The sequence below is a fragment of the Aspergillus costaricaensis genome (genome assembly GCF_003184835.1).
Source record: "Aspergillus costaricaensis CBS 115574 unplaced genomic scaffold BO79scaffold_1, whole genome shotgun sequence".
Classification (NCBI taxonomy): Eukaryota; Fungi; Ascomycota; class Eurotiomycetes; order Eurotiales; family Aspergillaceae; genus Aspergillus; species Aspergillus costaricensis.
Genome location: NW_020291801.1, coordinates 1786893 through 1807703, shown reverse-complemented (window position 1 = coordinate 1807703; position 20811 = coordinate 1786893). Strand labels below are relative to the sequence as shown.

General features: G+C 37.7%; 7 protein-coding genes across 7 annotated transcripts; 4 read left to right on the top strand and 3 right to left on the bottom strand.

Annotated features, from left to right (window-relative positions):
- Positions 1 to 1738: 1738 nt before the first annotated feature.
- BO79DRAFT_4199 (uncharacterized protein) lies at positions 1739 to 2356 on the top strand. The gene has a single exon (XM_025689227.1). It carries the CDS (start codon positions 1915 to 1917, stop codon positions 2290 to 2292), a length of 378 nt encoding a protein of 125 aa, XP_025545441.1. The 5' UTR covers positions 1739 to 1914; the 3' UTR covers positions 2293 to 2356.
- Positions 2357 to 4015: 1659 nt separating this feature from the next.
- BO79DRAFT_185292 (uncharacterized protein) lies at positions 4016 to 4534 on the top strand (the record flags this gene model as incomplete). The annotated part of the gene is made up of 3 exons (XM_025680385.1): positions 4016 to 4101; positions 4157 to 4188; positions 4245 to 4534. 3 exons carry the CDS (start codon positions 4016 to 4018, stop codon positions 4406 to 4408), a joined length of 282 nt encoding a protein of 93 aa, XP_025545440.1. The 3' UTR covers positions 4409 to 4534.
- Positions 4535 to 5666: 1132 nt separating this feature from the next.
- Positions 5667 to 5915, bottom strand: BO79DRAFT_134428 (uncharacterized protein; the record flags this gene model as incomplete). Its single annotated transcript, XM_025678018.1, has 1 exon — positions 5667 to 5915. A coding segment is annotated over one exon (249 nt), but the record flags the coding sequence as incomplete, so codon positions are not given.
- A 1546-nt stretch (positions 5916 to 7461) lies between these two features.
- On the top strand, positions 7462 to 7719 carry BO79DRAFT_223659 (uncharacterized protein; the record flags this gene model as incomplete). Its single annotated transcript, XM_025683617.1, has 1 exon — positions 7462 to 7719. The coding sequence occupies one exon, from the start codon at positions 7462 to 7464 to the stop codon at positions 7717 to 7719; it is 258 nt and encodes an 85-aa protein (XP_025545438.1).
- Positions 7720 to 8773: 1054 nt separating this feature from the next.
- Positions 8774 to 10024, top strand: BO79DRAFT_261794 (monooxygenase; the record flags this gene model as incomplete). The annotated part of the gene is made up of 1 exon (XM_025686530.1): positions 8774 to 10024. One exon carries the CDS (start codon positions 8774 to 8776, stop codon positions 10022 to 10024), a length of 1251 nt encoding a protein of 416 aa, XP_025545437.1.
- A 151-nt stretch (positions 10025 to 10175) lies between these two features.
- BO79DRAFT_241989 (putative C6 transcription factor) lies at positions 10176 to 12207 on the bottom strand (the record flags this gene model as incomplete). Its single annotated transcript, XM_025685176.1, has 3 exons — positions 10176 to 11846; positions 11895 to 12107; positions 12151 to 12207. The coding sequence occupies 3 exons, from the start codon at positions 12205 to 12207 to the stop codon at positions 10176 to 10178; spliced, it is 1941 nt and encodes a 646-aa protein (XP_025545436.1).
- Positions 12208 to 12676: 469 nt separating this feature from the next.
- BO79DRAFT_212820 (uncharacterized protein) lies at positions 12677 to 13111 on the bottom strand (the record flags this gene model as incomplete). The annotated part of the gene is made up of 2 exons (XM_025683186.1): positions 12677 to 13025; positions 13074 to 13111. The coding sequence occupies 2 exons, from the start codon at positions 13109 to 13111 to the stop codon at positions 12677 to 12679; spliced, it is 387 nt and encodes a 128-aa protein (XP_025545435.1).
- Between the last annotated feature and the right edge of the window lie 7700 nt (positions 13112 to 20811).

The following is a 20811-nucleotide window of genomic DNA, read 5'->3' as shown; positions in this document are numbered from 1 at the left end:
GGAATGGTTGGAGGGTATTTATGACTGTGCTCCGCAGGCCATGGACCTGTTTTATTGGCACCGATTCCATTTTGATGACGTGATCTGGACGAGGACAATCACGTCTCGGTATGTAAACTTCATTGTATGTAATGCAATATTTTATTTGTCTGCCATTAACATGGGACATTAACGAGTTGTATGTGGTGAAGCCCATCTCGCATAGACTGTGTCGTTCCTGAGTACATCCGCAGATATAAAGATAGTCAAATACAGACCGCCTGTATAGATTATCCATCTTCTGTGTTTTGACACCTTTGGTATATTGTACGCCTCATCGTGCCGTTCTTCTTCGATTACTCTCCAGCAAGGAAGCAATATATGCGATGTAGTATTGCCGGAGACATGTATATTGTCTGAAGCTGTGCCAAAGTCTGCTGTCGGTTTCCCCCTCTGATTCTTCAATTGGCATCTCCTTGCCGCGGCTGGCGTTCAAAAAAGAAAGAAATGCATTATTCACAGCTGTGATCTATACAACGGCTATGACTTTGACTCAAGATGGCCCTGGGTATAGCTCCCTTTATGAGGTAGACAGCCCCGCGATGGTCCAACTTTTGCCGAAACGGGATGTGTCTCTGGAAAATCGCTTGTTCGGAATGAGTTGTCCATAGTAGGTATACGACACGGTATGACTTAATTTATTTCGTCCTTGCGTTTTGGCGGCCAGGATCCCAGACAAGAGCCATAGACTTAGCGAAATTCTCGGACGTGTCGCCATATCGATCTACGATGTAAAGGACAGTCTTATCGTTTGCTCGCTAGCTCTTGGATACGGTCATCCAGATAACCAGAAGCTTTAGGATCAAGGGTATGGGTGTATACTATAAGAGAAACAAATGTATGTTCTCGCCTGGTGTAATGTGGCAAACGAACGAGTCGCTCTTCATATCCAATGTGATAACAGCCGAGTAGCTGTTGCGCATCACTTCAAGGGCTTTTTCTGGGTTCCTCCAGGGCTTTCCTTTGTTAAACACACGAATCAGCGAAGTTCAAATCCATCAGGAATGAACTTCCTGTGGACAACCAGGCTGTCTTGGAAGTTTCTTGTATCATTTAGAGGCCTTGAATAATTGCCAAAATGGTCCCTTATCTTCCGCTCTATTGGGTCCCAAGCGTCGAAAATCTCCGGTAGTGAAGATAAGCGAGCTCATCTGGTCCGTATCTGTAGTAGCGACGAATACAGTCTCTCGAATTTCACTTTGTAAGGTTTGCAGTTCTGTCTTGATAGGTGTACCTGTAAGCCGCGGCGGAATCCAGTTCCTTTGATGATGCATGGCTTGGATCGCTGAACCTGTTCCACTCTTGCACCAGTTGGAGAAGAGACTGGCGTCGACAACTATGTAATTCGCGCCACGGTGTATGCCTCAGAGCACATCACCGTGGAAGGAGTCCCAAGTCTTCTCAGATCTTGGGTTACTTCTCAGAGAATATATAAGTGGAGTTTGGGATGGCCGAATATCCTCAAGATTAATGAACTGTCTGTCGAAGCATTCAAATGCCGGATAGCATGAGATCGAGACCATGATCAACTACCTCCTCGTAATTCCGCCCCTCTGTCTCTCTGTGGGCGAAGATTCTTCGATGGAGCCATCCCCACAAAGCCCACATAACCAGGAAGACGAATCAACAATCCCATAGAGTTTGATATGTAGTGTGGGACAGCGACCCGACAGGGCAGGTAACTTGCTAACTTTACAGACAGTATATAATCTCGCCACTTAGCTATCCAGGTCCGGCAAGATTGCTGGCGAGAAGAATAAAGCCTGTTGATATTTGTGCTTTGCTTTAATCAATTCCTTAGTGTGCCCGCTTCCGAGTTTCTGGTATATATAAGCAGATTAATTGTCTCCATAAACCATTGTACCTTGAACACAGATGCCAAGTTCGTCAATGCTTGAGATGCTCTTCTTTCTTTCTCCGAGTAGATATCCCCTCCTTCGGGCTCTCTTGGTTCTGCCATTATCTTCGAAGCCAAGACATCATCCGAAGAGTCTTATTTGCGATGTATACGCCTCCTCTTCTTGTGTCAACGTAGACACGGCAGATGGAAAGCCTAAGTTCTGTATTTGGCCATTGTGCAGCTTTTATATAGCCATAATGCCGGCCATTTCTGCATACCCGTGGTCAACATGCCCATCCATTCGCAGGAATTCGGACAACTCTCCGAAACACTCTTGCTTCTCGACTTCGAACGCTTTCCAGGCTGCCACACATTCCATGTATCGAAATAGCAACAAACTGCCACATTTATAATTCAAGAAGGACAGGACACAGTACTCGCTGCCAATCCAGACATGGCACAGTGATATGACAACAGTTGCTTTCTGATATATTTTGAGGCATATTCGTATTGCGGAAACGTATGCCATGTCTCAAGTACTATCAGGTTGCTGGAGCATTGCTCATGCTTACTTGAGCGGGTGCATGAAGGGAATTGCAATGCCCAAATATAGTGCACTTAGCAACAGAGAGTATAAGTATGTGCCTCAGGGTTGTGTCCTCACCGTTTCCAGGCCAGTAACCCAGAAAACCTTTTCCTCGTTCGTGGCTCTTCAGGTTTTGAGTCTTCCGAATGGTTGTACACCCGAGGAAGTACCTCTCTATCTCCATATTCAGAGAATGTGTTCGATATAGAGAGTTTGGCATTGAAAAGATCTGGGTGATTTCAACGCCGGACCTATTTGTCGTACCGCGGATATATGTAAGGAAACTTATCAATGAAGAACTTGTGGGAGTTAAAGATATGTCATGATTATCTTTGAGATTAAGGAGCGTATGACTGCTTCAAACACTTTATAAAGTCCTTGTGCAGCTGTTTCCAACCCCGTAAGGTGGTATTAGGGTTAAAGATAGATAACCCCTAGACTTGACTGATTGAAGAAGAGAAATTCGTGGAGAGCTGGGTAGTATTTCAACATATCACGCTGATGACGATAGTAGTCTTGCTGAGATTATGACTATCCAGGTTCTCTGTGTCCGATGTTATATTCTGTTAATTAGACGGTTTTCTTGGATTTCCGTTCCCATTGCTCTGGCTATAAGTTAGAAATAAATAGTTACTTCATGATGTTACCTCTTACCTCTGGGAGTTTCGATGTCGATGTGCGATCAGCTGAGTATGGTAAGTGCTTACCACCCCATGTCCGCTGGCAATTCTTCGAAGATTTTGTTCTGCTGCCTCACCAATGCCCGATTATATATTTTTGTCGCCAGCCGGACATGATAGAGCTAAGTTCATCTTCAATAGGCATGTTTGTTTCCGCCAAGTGGAGTATGACAGCCTTTTGTTAAGAGAGATTGTTGAGAGTCGGAACGCGTATTCAGAGGGAGTCAATATGATGTAGTAGGGGACATGGTAATTGGTCGATTCAATGTCCCATGCAGCGCACGCGACCACTAAGCCTTTCGGGCGCTTGGGTTCAATATAGCCCTACATCGCCGCGCAAGGGCATCAAATCGTGTATACTATATTCCTGGAATGAGCATAGCATGATGACAAGGAAGAAAAAGAGAGGAAAAGACAGAGACGGAAGCAGATTATATAGCAGACAGGACAGAGATGCTATTCATCGCTCATCTACCAAATAGTGAAGCCTGACATCGCATTCATCCTTTCCAGTCAATACCTAGCCCAGTGGCAAGCAAGAGTAGGGAATGTCGTAATAATCACAAGCCATGCTTAATTCAATGTACTATTCCCACATGCAACATCATGTTAATGAATATGCTGCATGATGCAGGTATGCTGTGACGTTGAGGGGGATCGGCAAATCCATCGTATGACGATTCCCGATCATGCCATAATCAGGATACTCTCCACTCCCCATACCCGAAAATAAGGTGATCGTCGGGAACTCCCCCATCTTATAAATAAACCTTGGTCTAGCCGTCACTGAATCCTCCACTATCCGCTTCACACTTATCAAGACAAATCAACCATATTGAACATCAAATCATCACTACAACATTACCAACCATGAACGTCTCGGCTTCTCCCTCTGGCTCGCAGCCTTTCATCAAGAGACCTACTCTAAGTCCCGCATTCAAGAAGCCTAGCAGATGGTGAGTGTGCCTTCATTCCCCAGATGACGTATTGAATAATAGCTAATGAATCCAGGTATCTCCCGCTCATGGGCGCCATAGCTCTCGGTATCTACCACCCTTCAATACATAAATCCACTTCACCATCTAACTATTAACTATAGGCTTCGGAGTCGCCAACTACTACGAGAACCAAGCCCGCCAGCCCCAGTTCGACCGTGAAGAAGAGGAACGTCTTCGAAAGAACCGGGCCCTGATGGATGCCTACGGCGACAAAGAAACAGTCCAGGATATCGAACGGGCGCTGGTCGTCTACGACCTCCAGTAATCATCCTTGATGGAAGGAACAACATTGCATTACAATCGGGCACACTTAGCGTGGAATATGGTTACGGCTTTCATGAATGATGGCGCATATGGAGTTTGGGTTTCCTTTTACTCTCCGGAAGAGATGAGGCATGGATTTGTGGTTTCGGGATTATGAATTTGACCGGGCATTAACCTGCTGGTTTAGTTTTCGCGGATTAGCATTGAATTGAGAAGCAAGCTGGTCATTGCACTTATGCTGTTTATCTTCTTTTACAAATGAGTGGAATTACCGACCGAGTCGTAGTTTCTAAGAAAATGCTGTTTCGTGCCTCCCTACTGCACTGGCGACTCAATTTTGAGACCACCAACCTATCATTACCCCATACCCGCCACCGGAAGCGGGGAGAGACGTTCTGCAGCTCAACAGCCAATCACATACTCACACATCCAATCCCGCACTGCATGATGCTGATCACGAGACTCGGATCCTTTCGCAAAGAGGTTAGACTACTCCGAACCCCTCAAACAATCAACACAGCCCCTTTCGTAGCTGCATCTTCGAGGTGTAAAGGTTACGTGTCGTTGCTGCAATTCAATGCTACATAGGCATCTATCAATTAAGTCTGCTGCCTACATCTGCACCGAGGTCAGGGTATCTTTATGACCCGTCAGATAGTTGTTTCACCGTAGAGTGCTATCCATATTACGGATAGATTATTCGGCATATCGTACAGCGGATGAAAGATCTCCCGCACATTGCCCTTAAAGGGAGCTAATGTAGATCACTTCGGCAGTTGGCCCGGAACGTCTAATGCCAGTGATTATACAGAAGCTCGAAAGTAGGGGCTGAAACTGCCTGGAACACCCTAACCTTGAGAACCATACCGACTCCTATACCTTGCTCCTCAAGGCGTACAAATTATGAACGACAAACAACACCCCATTCATCAAGACTCCCACGCCAAAACCTCTCATTCATATCATCCAGCTTCTTCTGCCCATGCCTTTACATTCTTCTTCTCCTTCTCGTAAACCAATTTGACTGCCATTTTCCATGAAACTTCAGGCGACTCAGCAGGCCCGAAGAACCGCTCGTCAATATCCTGCCAGAAGGTCGTATCAAAAGCAAAGTTCCTTTGCGCTGCATAACTGACCAAGAAACCACCACTCTCCCAACTCTCTTGCATAGGCCCGAGAACCCTTGTCCCTCTTTTTAGCGTCCAGAGTTTATGAGGGCCTCCTAGCGATCAATTAACACGTTCATACAAGTTTGCAACCTATGCTCGAATAACCCCCGTCCAGGATTCCATACCATCTGGCCAATACTCTGGTTGTTCGAGAAGTAGCCACCATGGCGATGCAGCCGAGAACTCTGCCGGTGCTGCGTAGGAGAATTCCCAGTCTGTTACGCCTACGATTTGCATATTTGCGGTGAGTAGCACATGAGGAGGCATCAGATCGTCGCATCGTAGCCGGAATGGCCCTGAATCACGACCACGAGTAGATGAAGTTAGTCGACGATCTTGCTAATTTGCAAAACTGCCGCCTGACAACATATCTACGCCGTCAATCAGTAGCAAATTATACCACATCATTGCGCTGCTGCTTCGCTTGCTCGATATGAAGTGCAAGTCCAAAATTTGGGTAGAGAACGCTCGGGGGGAGGGTCTTCCGCAAGCCTGTGTATCACAACACCAACGAGAAGTCAATATGGCAAATGCTACTTCCTACTCCATGAATAAAGCCCCATTCAACCAATCTGTCGACTTGTTGAGGCGAGGTAGTATATATTTCAGCCACAGAGCGTCAGAACTACCAATTGACAGGCTTTTCCACACCGGTACACCCTGTAGATCCTACGGTGATAGCCACATGCCCAGGGCTTATTGCTATGAGCATTGGCGCTTGAGTATACTGGGTTCCTGGGAGTTACAAGATAGGATGCTGTGATCACAAATGGAGGTGATGGTGCAATGGTAGGAGGGCGCCAGTGGTGGCATTCAATTAAGGACTAACTTTGGGGGAGGGGGGTTTCCCTAAGTTTAAACTGCCAGATTTATATGAATATGATTTTATCTACGGAAAGGTCCTTTGCTACTCAATCTAGAATCTGTATTCTGAATGATTAGATATTTATCATCAGGGAGTTGACATGTGTGTCATTAACATTCATTTCTATAACACCTGTTATGAGTTTCTTTTTTCCTCTCTGGGTGATTCGTTGTGTTCGTAGACTAGTATTCTGTAGGTTAGAGGCCGGCAAGTTACTCTTCTATCATTTTAAGCTTAATTTAACTTCGTAGCTTTCTGAATATGTAAAATCTTATACTTCAGGCATGTCCTGCAAACTTCTATGGTGAGTTTCCAGAGAAGTCTTTAATTATTAAGTTGTATGATATACTCAATACAAAGATCACAGGGTAGCCCCGTCCTTCTTCGACACCCAATTCTAATAGTATCTCTACTAGTGCTATTACTGCCATAAGTTCAACGATAGAACCCGATGATAACTCATTCCCTTTCTAACTCAATACCCTAGGCGGCTGTCATCTAGTACATGCCTGGGTAGGAAACTTCAATGATAGATACTATAAGGACCAGGAAATGAGAGAAATGTCCCTCAACATTAGCTCCGATGAATCACATAGCCTTCCAACTCAGTCTGATTTCCGGTTCTATTCAACAATGACTACGGCTTCGTCTGGGCGATTGCCATCGTATAGTTGCTCTATACTGATGTCAGTAGGAGTATTCCTTTGCTGAACACAGCACGTAGATATCTTCCACCATGAGACATACTGACAGTCAAACTATACTCATCGGCACCATCCTAACAGCACTTGATATGGGTAAAAAAGCCTTCGAACAGCTCTTCCATCTTCAAGATAAATAACCATCTTCATCCTCTTCGACAAGAGATCCTAACGAGAAATACCAGATCAATCTTCCTCGATCTCATCTGCTATCCTCAGATTTATCTCCGCATTCTCCTGATACTAAGGGTCATACAGGAATCTCTCAGGCTCACTCACCATTGCTTTAGTGATCCAGCAACGAGACTCAATCACCATCATGTCTTCAGGCGACAAGAACGCAGGTCGTGACGAAGCTGCCTTCAGACTTAACCTTAGTGCTTCCCAGGCTGAATTCATGATGAACAAGGGTAATTCGTCTGGAAAAAAACGCGGAGTGTCTTACGAACCCAGCTCCATGAGAATTCCAAATCCGGGTGAAGAGGAGCAGTTGACAGAGTCGACCACCGCGGCAAATGAGAGACGGAAACATGTTACTGAGAATATTGCTGACCATTACAGAGATAGCAGGGGTTGATGTAGATGCTGGTGTCGTTGCTTGTTGAGACATACAGGCTACTACTGACTGACCATCTATATGCGCCATGGAGAAGGAGTTCGAACAAAGAATGTTATTTGCTTTTATATAACTGCCAATGCACGAGTTACGTCTATAAATTTTAACTTAGGATGAGAAGCGTCCAAGGTTCGGCACGAGTAGATGAAGTGGGATGTTCTGGACAAAGTCGAAGCTGTCAGGGCTGGCGTTTGAAAATGCCGTACTTGGCTAATATTTGCGGCGCTGCACATTGCAAAACTGTGATTGTCTAGGGTAGATGTTACCGCGATGCTTTAGGATTGTACGCTATGATGTGTAATGTGGTAGTTGTCCACAAAACCAGTCGTATGTCAACTTATAGGAAAGTATATATCCTCACACAGGGCACGACGCTCTAGTAGAAGGACAATGGTAGCTAATGAAGTTCTATACCTTTATCTGATGTTGGATTGCTGATTATCCTTACGCAATCTCATAGAGTTACCGACTCGCACACTGATACTCTGATAATACCCAAATCTAATTCACAGATCAAGGGATTTCTGTCCAGTACTACAAAGCCCCTTGTGGTTGTGTGCCAATTTGAAATATATCCAAGTCCGATTACCACGTCGTAAATCCCAGTCTAATCGTTGACATCTGCAATTGCACAATAATGCAGTCTCCCAGCCGCCCCGGCGAAGCATCAGTAAGTGGTGTGTGCGAACCACGAGATCGCTGAACAACCAAGCCAATATATTCTAGCAATAAGCGTAATATTAAATAATTACCCCTAATACCCATTGGCCCCCATTCTTACGCCGTCTTAGCACTCGGGCAATTCGGGCATTCGGACATCACGGGATTTTCGGTCGTAACGGCCGTAACGGCCCTATCGGTCATATACCGGACTGCTTAGCTGAAGCAGCACCTTGATGAAGATGCCTTTCCATCATATATATATGTAGTCTGTGTCTCTTCCTTGCATTGTCTATTCCTGTCTATTATTCATTTCTATGATCACTCAGAACATCAGCTTGACGCAAAATAAACAATGACCGGTCTCAAAATACTCATCTCCGGCGCAGGCATCGCCGGCAACGCCCTCGCCTTCTGGCTATCCAGACTCGGCCACAACATCACAATCATCGAGCGATACCCTGGTCTACGAGCCACAGGACTTCAAGTCGACCTCCGCAGTCCTGGTATTGAAGTCCTACAACGAATGGGTCTCGAGAAAGCCTTTCGCAAGGTCACCGTCCCAGAACAAGGTCTACGGCTTGTTGATAGCAGCAACAGGCGATGGGGATATTTCCCTGCGAATCGAAGTGGCAAAGGATTGCAGAGCTTCACTACCGATTATGAGATTATGAGGGGGGATCTTTGCAATATGCTTCATGATGCTGTTAAGGATCGCGTGGAGTATTTGTTTGGCGTGTATGTGGTGGAGATGCACCAAACTGACGAGTTTGTTGATGTAGTCTTGTCGGATGGGAGGAAAGAACGATTTGATCTTGTTGTTGGTGCGGATGGTCTGGGGTCTCGTACGAGGTCGATGATGCTTGAAGGTGGGGATCAGGTTCACTCAATTGGGGTGTGTGCTGGGTATTTTACGATCGAAAGTGAGCTGAAGAAGGGAGAGGGATACGATGCCACGGTGTATATGACTACGCAGGGACGTGGGATCATGATGCGTCGTCATGATCCGCACAAGATACAGGCGTATATGTTCTGCAAAGCGGGACCTTTCGAGGATTGCACCAGGGGTGATGTGGAGAGAGAGAAGCAGGTTATGGGACAGGTATTTAACGATGCAGGATGGAAATCGGAGGAGATTATCCGGGGTATGGAAGAGGCGGACGATTTCTATTGTGAGCGCATGGGAGTGGTGAATCTGGATAGCTGGTCGCGGGGCCGTGTCGTCTTGGTCGGGGATGCGGCTTATTGTCCGTCTGCTATGACAGGAATGGGAACCCCGTGTGCCATGGTTGGTGCTTACATTCTGGCAGGGGAGATAAGCAAACATTGTGCGAAGGGAACCGGTTCGAAGGAGGACATTGCGGAGGCTTTCAAGAATTATGAGGATAAGCTCAAGCCCTTCATGGTGAATGTCCAAAAGGGACTCATGGACGATCACGATTACATGAGCAGGCTTCCTTCATCTACGTTGGGGATCACTGTGGTCTACCTCCTGTTTGCAATAGCATCCTTCTTGAGACTGGACGTCCTCGCGCAATGGATTCTGCGTGAAGATTGCAACAAGGACTGGAAACTACCGGAGTATCCGAGCATGGTCGACAACTGATAAGCGTCGGAAGCTCTGGCGTTTTTGTGGTATTATATAGGATTTGTTTTGTTGCTGTGCGTGTCTCGCTTGTACAATGGGCTTCATGGGGATTAATTAATTATCACATCCAATATAGTATCTTCTCTCCCAGGAATTTGCCACTCTAAATTCACCACCCCGAGAACAATTGCAGGTCGGGAAAGTCCAAGTTGAAGTCGCTGTCGTGGATGTAGTCGAAGCCGCGGTCTAAGACTTCCCCGAAGTTATCCAAGCTATTGAGACTATCTCCAAGGGATGCAGTACTAGGTCCAGCGGAGATAGATGCCCTGGCTACCATGTCCTGCATCATATTGTAGCAGGCATCCACGCTTTCATGCAGTGTTCTTGATACTGCCTCTTCCTCGGACTGACCATTAAGCCTAGCTTCCGCCTGGGCTAACATCATATTATAAAAGACATAGACCTTAACATTAGTCTCTCCGTAATGTAGTCTTTCTTTTGCATACTGGACCACGCAGCGGGCATCTCGCAAAAGAGCTTCCTGACGAGCATAATCCCTTCTTTTCGCTAGACTTGAACTTTCCGCTTCTGGATCGGGACTGGATTCCGAGAAGATGAGTATTGCCGCACGGGTCACGATGTCACGAAACATGCCACCTCCACAGCGGAGGACACGACCGTACAGATTGTCTTCGACTAGTGCTATGATATCTAGTGCGGCTTCGACACCGGCCTTGCGAGAGTGACTGAATAGGGGATTGGCCCTTGCCATAATGGCAAACTTGTAGTGGAGACACAAGGTAAAGCGTCGAATTAGATGGGTGCAGAAGCTGGATGCGAACTGATCTAACGGGGATGCAGACTTAATCTGGTCAAGCGTGACAGAGATGTCGCGGCATGCTGAGGCTAGTTCTTTACCGATCTCAAGGACCTCATCGTAGGGCGGTTCCTCTCGCAAATCGTTTATGAGTCTGGAGGCATGCAGACGGACTGGTATTGACTTTGACAGTATAGGTTGGAAATTAGTCGCCTGATGAGCCGCTGGACCTTCCTCTTCGCCTATCTCTGGCTCGGATTCGAGGCTGTTATCTTTTGGCGGTTCAGTATTCCAGTCTCCAGTTGCGATCATTGGTACCATCCCGGAATCCAAGGATGACTGTAGATTTAGTTCTAAAATAGTGTACCAGAGTTGCCGCCTAACTTCTTTTTCCGTGGACTCCATCTCGCTCAGATAATTGGGATCTTGATGCAGACCCATCTGCATGGCTATCCTCATCAATGAGCCTGTGGAGATCCAGATTAAATCGGCGCCAACCTGGTTTACTTGGCGGGCCAAGAGAAGAAGACAGTTGACTTGGATGGCTCCCAAAGTTAAGCGGTTCTTTTCCAGTGGGGCTGATAGCCATGTCTGGGCTGTATGAATCCACATTCCAGCTTTTGACGCCACATCTATACGAACATTGTTATCCTGATGCAAGGGACCTGCGGTGGCGACCACGAGAAAGATTTGCAAGACTATACAAATATCCATGTCTTCGTAGTTATTCAGGTACGTCTGGCAATGCTTCATGAAGGAAGTCTTCTGAAGTATCCGGTAGCACGACTCGAATGAGGCGAAATAGAGCTGGGCCAATTCAAGGACGATATCAGAACCAGGAAGTGACTGATGAATCTGTGTCGGGAGGCTACTACGACTTGGCCTTTGACTTTTGATGCTTCGAGCTAGCCTTTTGCATTGCGCAATCTTATCAGCAATGGCATCGAAGGGGCCGTGGCTTGTATTCCGTATGATGGTGTCGTAGAGGCCCATGAGAGGCTGCAGGCTGGGCAGCCCTTCTGTCTGTAACGTCGTCAATACAAGCAAGGTTTGATACGTGAGTCAACTTACCAATGAAAAGATATTCATCCAATGTCCCTGCCCGAACACTCTTGTCTTTGACACCATGCCTCGGATCTGGCCCGAGGTTGATGCAGCCTGTTGCGATGAAGCGTGAGGTGTGTGTGAAGGTTGGCCACTACTACTCTCAACATTTTGCCTCTGATAATTTGTTCCATTAGTCGTAGAGAGCACCGTTTCACGACCGGCACGCGCATTGCGATTCTGCCCATATGTGCAGGTTGAAGCAATATTCTGGGTCACACACTGTCGACACGGGTTGGCCCGATCGCATCGGACTTTGCGACGGCGGCACGAAACACATGAATACGCCGGGCGTCTGCGCTTTCTTGTATTGGATACGCCCGGACTAGTCATTGTACGAAGGTTTTGGCCGAAGATTGTTTCGGTTGGCTGTCTCCTCTGCAGTGCGACATAAACTGCAGGACAGACCAGGGAGGTTGGTCTGGAATAGGTGTTGGGGGTCGGCCGTAAGCCATCTTGGCCCGATACGGCCGATAGGGCCGAAGCCGCATCCGCCTCAGGCAACAAGGCTTACCAAAATAGAAACTGACATTTTCCAGACGAGTATAATTAGTTAGAAAGTCAGATGTACGCATCACATAGAATACTACACTATAACTAGGCTGTAGGCAACTTCTCATTTCATTGGAATAGAAGAGTGTGTGGTTAAATGCCACGAATGTCTTGGGTATGGAAATTGCATGAGAGACTCGACGGACGAAGCTGGGCACCCTCTACTACAGAATGTCTCTCAAGAGTCCCAGTCAAGTTCAGTCGCTGCATCCGCTCCTCTCCACAACAACCTCATCAAAGTACACCTGCCAAGTATACGAGTTGTCAGGCGACGTGCACGCTGCACTGATTGTCAGAACATCTGCGGACCGATTGGCCGTGAACCCCCCGGTTAGAGCGGTCCACTGATCACTAGGTTCGAGATCAGCGGTAGCAATGGTATCACTGGTTGTGTTTAATCCCAGGTACGCGGCAATATGGCAGAACTCTGCCCCGGACACGGAGGGCTTGACTTGTACGGAGAAGTCGTAAGTCGTGCTACGGTTGAGACTAGACAGGGTCTGGGAGAAGGAATTGGGGCTGTTGTCGATGGCAGTTGTGAGGTCGCTGTTATATGTGTTAGATTGGGGTAGATGAAGAGGTTACTAGACATACAGTGAGTAATTTCCAGTGTAGGCAGGAGTGGCAGTCATGACTCTGGCTGAAAAGGGCTAGGCCCTGTCAGCCATCTGGAATCAGAATATCTATATTCTGACCTGTCTAGTCCTGGACCTTGACCCGGAGACATCTATAAAAAAAATAGAAATCTCTAAAATAATAAAGAAGTTTACTGGAGTTATAAAAAAAAACTTCCAGAAAAAATATCTATAAAAAAAATTAATTTATCTATAAATTAAATAGTTTTTTTTTAATAAATTTAATTTCTTTATTAATTATTATATTTTATATAGTTCTCCCGGCTTCTTAACTTATTATAATTTTAAATTTATTTTTTTTTTAAAATATCTATCAGATAATAGACCAGCAATATATAATAATTATAATAAATTAATAAATATTTTTAATTACTATAAAGATACTATCTAAGCTGATATTATTAATTAATTAATTAAATATATTAAAAAATTAATAATCTAAAGTATAAAAATATAATATATTATTTTTTAATAAAATATAATAATAAATAATAAGATTAAAACTAATTTTAAATAAATTAAATAATTTATTAATATCTGACTTCTATTTTCTTAGATATTTATTACAGTATTTTTATTTATATTAATATTAATATTAATATTAATACCAGCTCAAGATCTGGCTGATATAAAGAAATTAAAATTATTAATATTTATAAGCTTTAATAGAAAAAATAAAAATAAATTTTTAAATTAGCTTAATAATATACAGATAAAAATTAAGATTAATTAATAATTTATTAATATATTAGCTAAATAAGCCTAGTATATATTTATATTTTTAAATAAAAAAATTAAAATAAAAATTAATTTATAAATAAAGATTAATCATAAGATTTTATTTTTTTTAATTATAATTTTAATTAATTATCTTAAATTAATTTATAAGAACCCAGCTTAATAAAAAAAAGTTATTAATAAATTATTTATTTTTAAATAAAAAAATTAAATAATTAATAATTTTTTAATAAAAATTAATAGTCTGTTAATTAAAATTAAAAAATATAATTAAAAAAATTTAAATAAAAAAAATCTTTTATATTAAATTTTAAATAACAACATCTGCTAACAGATAATAGATATTAAATAAAAATTAAATTTTAAAAATTTTTACTGATAAATTAAACAAGTAACTAATAAACTTATAAAAATAAATTAATTTTTAGAAAAATAACTGGAATGCTTAAATATCTAAATAGATAATATTTTTAAAAAAATAATTATAAATAATATTATAAATTAGAAATTTATAATTATAAGTACAGGACTTACTTAATAAACTTAATAAATATTAAAAAAAATACTGATTAAATACTGTAAGACAGGACTTTATTTATATTATAAATTTTTAAAATATTATATTACTAGATATTCTTATCTGTTATTATAATATTTTTAAAATTTAAAAAATAAAGTTTATTAAACTTTTTTTAAAAATAATCTGGCTAGTAAAATTAGCCAAATATTAAAAAACTTAATTATTTAATAATTTTTAATTTTAAAAAAAATATAATTTTTTTAGATTATTACCTGGAAAGATATATACTAGTTAATTATAATTATAAAAAATTTAAAAAAAAAATTTAAAAATTTAAAGACCACCATACCTTCTCTATATTAAAATTAATTAATAAAATTTATTTTATAAATATCTTGATTAATACCAGTTATATATCTTATAAAATAATTAACTAGAATTTTATAAATAAAAATAAATTAAAGTATATTTTTATCAAACTTTAAAATATTAAAAATTTTAAAGAAAAGGAAGCCTGTATAACTAAATTAATAAAAATATTATTAAATATAAATAAAAATTTATAAAAATATATATATTTTTATATCCTGCCATGTATACATAAATATAATATTATATTAAAATTTTTATAAATAAAGTATCAGAATATAATACTTTAAGTTAAGAATTCTATACTTAATATTTAGAGTATGAGGATAGAAGTATAATATAAATAAAAATAAAATTATTTTTTAATACTACTTATAATCTCTGCTAATGTGTGATATACTTAAAAAAATTAAAAAAAAAAAAATTTAATAAAATTATTTATAATAAGCCTGGCAGATATTAATAAAGTTTTTTATAAATTTAATTAATTAAAAAATTTTATAAAAATAGAAAGTAAGCTACTAGATTTCTATTATAAATATTTAAATATTTTTAATAAAATAATAACAGATATTTTATTATTCTATTATCTGGGGATAGATTATATTATTAAAATAATTAAAAATATTAAAAAAAAGAAAAAGAAGATTTTTTAAGATTTTTTTTATTAAATAAATTAATTAAAATTCTTAGTATTATAAAAGATCCTGATTAATCTTTTAAAAAAAAGATTTATAAGAATTAGTAATTTTCTGACAGTTATATCTGTACTATTTATTTTAAAATCTAATAATAATCTATATTTTTATATAAATTATTAAATATTTAATTAAATAATTATAAAGAACTGGTATCTCTTACTACTTATTTAAAAAATTTTTTAATATATTTCAAAGATTTATTATTATATTAAACTGGATATTATCCAGGTCTTTTATTATATTTAAATTAAAGAAAGAGATAAATAGAAAACTATATTTTATATTTATTTTAAATTATTTAAATAGCTGGTAATCCTGTTTAGACTTATTAATTATTTAAATATATTCTAGTAATATATTAATTAAATTTTATAAAAATTTCTTAATAAATTCTGCTCTGCTTATATTAATAATATTTTTATTTTTATAAATAAAAATCTAATTATATACTGTATCCAGATATAATAAGTACTAGAATATTTATAAAATATAGATTTCTAAGTAAATATTAATAAATATAAATTTAAAATAATTATTATAAAATATCTAGAATTTATTATTAAGATAAGAAAAGAAATTTATATAAATTTTATTAAAATCTAGACTATACAGAACTAGAAGATATTAAAGATTATTTATAATATTAAGATTTTTTTAAGATTTATTAATTTTTATTAATAATTCTTTAAGAACTAGAGAGCTTATTTAAAATTCTTAATATAATTTATTAAAAAAAATATTAAATTTAACTGGACACCAGAGACCTAAAAAATATTTAAAATTTTTAAAAAAATTTTTATTATTATTTTTATTCTTATGTATTAGGACCCTGAATAAAAAATATTAATAAAAATTAATTTCTTTAAATAATATATAAAAAAAATATTATTTTAATAAAATAATTAAAAAATTCTCCGCCCAGTGGTATATTTCTTAAAGAAAAATCTATTTATAAAATATAATTACTAGATTTATAATAAGAAACTGCTGGTAATTATCTAAGTCTTATAAAAATAAAAATTAGAGTTTATTATATTTTTTTATTTTAAAATTCTTAATAATTATTAAAATCTAGAATATTTTATAATTTAACAGCAGCTTACAGAGTAACAGATATATTAGATTTAATTTTTAAATTATTTTAATTTTATAATTAATTATTATTTAAGAATAATAAATACTTAATTAGATATTTTATCTTAAAGATCCTAAAATATATTTAAAAAAAAAATAAATATATTATAAATTAAGAGATCCAGCTATTTTATTCTATATTTAAAGAAGAACTTATCTATATAATATTTATTAATAAAATTTTTAATAAAAAAATCCCTGCCAGCTCAGAATCTGAAAAACTAATATTAAATAATTTATAAAAATAAGTAGAATAAATTAATAAGAATTTAAAAAAATATTATAAAATAATAATTAAAAATAGACCTAAACTTTTTAAATAATTAAAATTAAAAATCTTTATTATAAAATACTAGCTGGACATGAGCTAATACTTATTTTTTTAAAAATAAATCTAGATTTTTAATTTAAAATTCTTATAAACTCAGATTATTTAAGAAATTTATAATAATATAATTATTAAATATTTTAAATAAGATTAGACTTATAAAATAATTATCTATTATTATTATTAATTAAATATAAATAAAGATATCTACCAGTTTTATTATAATTATAATAACTATAAAGTTAATTATATCTAAAAAAATTATAAATAAGATTTCTTAAAATTATTATTAATTTCTAATTAATTTTAATAAAATATTATTATTAACTTCCTGGTAGACCTCCCGGAGTTTTAAAATTATAAAAATATTATAGTTATTATTAACTAATTAATTAAAAATATTATTATTAAAGCTGTTCTGAGCATAGATATAAAAAATTTTATAAATATATTTATTTAAATATTTTATAATTATTATAGAATATTTTAGTCAGTAGTTTCAGATTATAATTTTTAATTTATAAATAAATTATAGATAATCCTATACAAGACTCTAGATATTAAATAATATTTTTTTATTATTTATTATTTTAAAATAAATAAAATAACAGAGTGCTAAATTATAATTATTAAAATTTTTTTATAATATTTTATAAATTATTAATAAATTAATTAATAAGAATTACTATCTCTGATATAACTAATTTTAAATAATTAAAATTTTATATTAATAAAAATAAGCTTCTTTTTTTTATAATACAGTTTTTATATAAAATCCTTAGACTTGAGTATTAAAGTAGACTTTTTAAAATATAATTAAACTAGAAATCTCTAAAAATAAGTTAAAGCTATTCTTAGTAAATTCTAAAAAATCTAAAATATTATTAGTTTAATAATAATAACAGTATAAGAAATATAAGAATAATATATTAACTAATAATAAAATCCTGCTTTTTATTATAAAAAAAATAATAAAATCTAGTTAAATCTAAGAAATATTATAATTAATTAATTTAATAAAAAATTAGACCAGTAGAATATAAAATTTATAATATTAAAATATATATATACAGACTGGATATACTATTAAAAATCTATTTAATATTTTATATTAATTTATTTTAATCTACTGCTACAGACTTTTTATCTATTTAAAAAATAATTAATTAATAATTAAATATTATTATTACAGAAGACAGCACTGAGGAATATATTATTAAAAAAATTATAAATAAAAAAAATATATCTTAAGAAAAATATAGTTATAAAAAAATATTTTTAGTTAAATAAAAGAGATATACTAAACTTATATAAAAATTAATAATTAAATTTTATAATACTAAAATCTATAAATACTAGTATAATTTTATTTATTTATCTTATTTAAAAAAATCTATATTAGCTTAACTACATCACGGTAAAAAAAATAATAATTAAAAAAAGCTAGACTTTATTAGTTATTTAAAATTAGAATATTTATATTCTAATTTATCTAGTTTTAGATCTTGATCTAGAAATATCTATAAAAAAAATAGAAATTTCTAGAGTAATAAAGAAATTTACTAGAATTATAAAGAAAAACTTCTAGAAGAAATATTTATAAGAAGAACTAATCTATCTATAGATTAGATAATTCTTTTTTTAATAAATTCAACTTCTCTACTAACTACTATATCTTATGTAGTCCTCCCGGCTTCTTAGCCCGTCACACTGGCTACATCTGAGGCTGTGGTGAACCATGGCGATAGAGAGCCTGTCTCGAGGGAGGGGTTGGAGAGGATATTACAGCCAGAGGTAGACATTATGGCTCACAGTGCTGGATTCAATCTGGAAAAATGATTGGGCTAGCTTAGTAAATGTAGCAAGAAGGCAAAGGAATTATCACACTCACATAAACTCTGTTCAATCACGCGTAATGTCCCCTCACTTCTATGATCGGTTCGGATAATGGTCCGGTTTCCTCAGCAGATTGATGTCATTTCTACCACCTTCAGTTATCGACCACCTATGATAATAATTAGAGCCACGTCTATTGCTTTTTGAAAAGTGATATAGGCCTTGTATGAGTCGATATTTGACTTATGACTGCAGGAGATAGTATGTGGAAACCTGTGTGGGCTGATCTCTTTATAGTGAGCTACTTATGCTTCATCAACTGGCAGTTGCTGTGGATAGATTCATTCCCACGCCCCAATTACTTCTATCCCAGATGCTAAGAATAGTTGAAGATGAGATAGTAATATTGATAGATTTAACCACGCGGTTTACACTTAGACTGCCATGCGAAACGCCTCCTCATGCTTATTCTGCTGCGGAGTTCTAATGATGAATATAATATATTTTGATTATCAACTTTTATTTCCTTTTACTTTCATTCGAATCTCGCCGTAGAATAATATCTAATGAACTAGAATTTTAGATTCCCTTCTACAAAGTTATAAAGAATTTGCTAAACATGGCTACTAAAGGTTCCTATAGAATGGAAAGTCTGTGGCTTCTACTAATTATCTAAATAGCTTTTTTCTTTCGTCCATGCTCTTTCTCACTGACTATTCGATAACCACAGCCTTTCTGGCTCACCCAGGTTACTGGCAGGGTAAGAAAAACTCCGGTAATGATTAGCGACCGCAGTCTGCTTGCGCCTCCAGATACGATCTGCTGCTCTGTTGCTGACCAAGTCTTGAAACTACCATGGACTTGGGTGATACCATGATCCAAGGTCAAAGGCTATATCAAAACCTGGACATCCAGCCTCAATGGTGCTCGGGCTAGGACCGACCAAGGTCAGAGCCGTGAAAACTCGACTAACAACTGCAAGGATGGATGGTCAAGGTTAGACGGTCAGGGATGGGAAGCTTGGGACATGGGTCTGGTAAACAATATCATTGCACAGGGGTTAGCGGTCTTATGGCTGGGCAGGCCGTTAACCCATGGCTGTCCCAATTGGCAGCCTCCAAGATTCAAGGTCACTTTGAGTCATCGCATCGAAGATTTGTTTCTTCGGAGATAAATGGTCTGCATAGGCCAGTGGGTGAGGGAAACCAGGTGGGTAAGCAAGACTAGGGGTGAGCCGGAAAGTCCACATCCTCTGCCATGCAAGGAATACACTGAATACGTATTAGAGGAGTCCAGAGTTAGGAGAATTCCTTCATGCGAGCTGTCAAACTCGGGATATGTACCCTTTATTTCATGTTCCTGCTTCTCATTCTCAACTTATTTCTACTTTTCTACTGTGGGAGCAAAATTCAAAGCCATCCAGCGCCAGCGTTCGGATAGTACCAAGTTAAAATGCCAACAGCGAAACTGACAGAAGCCGTATTAAATCCTGAAGGCTTTTGCATGCTGACACTGCACCCACTGCTAACCGCCTGGGGTCTCAGCCCAGTTTCATGTGGGCCATCCCGCCGGGTTGCCTGCGATTCCGGTAGTTTCATTGGCGCAAAGCTCCGTCAAGTGAGACATCGTCTCCCTCCGCCTCACACATCATCAGGCACCCAACCGAGTAGCTGATTCCACAAGCAGACATCCCAGAAGAGAACATGTAACTATTTGGAGCAGATGGTCTACTGTGTATACGTGTGATCGTTGGGCCACGACAGCCTAAACAGCATGGCATTGTTGTGATATGCATGATAGTTGACCCCCTCCTTCAAACCTTTGTTCGAGAGAGTAATGAATGAACAAACCGTGGGCGTAGAGTGTCTCTCAAGGTCTCCCTGAAAAGTACAAACTGGTGTCTTTTTCTCAGCCCTGCATTCAGGGCGTTAGCACATAGCAGTTATTGAGTAGTCAGGGTCGCATTAGATTGAGGGGCTAAGTATTGAGTTGTTATCGTGAAACTTAGCGAATCATGTAAGGACGGCCCCCTTAATGATCTGCTGGGAGATGATTATTTTTTTTTTTTTTT

What these genes read in the sequence shown, in the direction of transcription:
- BO79DRAFT_4199 (XM_025689227.1), top strand. Translation starts at nt 1,915, where the DNA reads ATGCCAAGTTCGTCAATGCTTGAGATGCTCTTCTTTCTTTCTCCGAGT.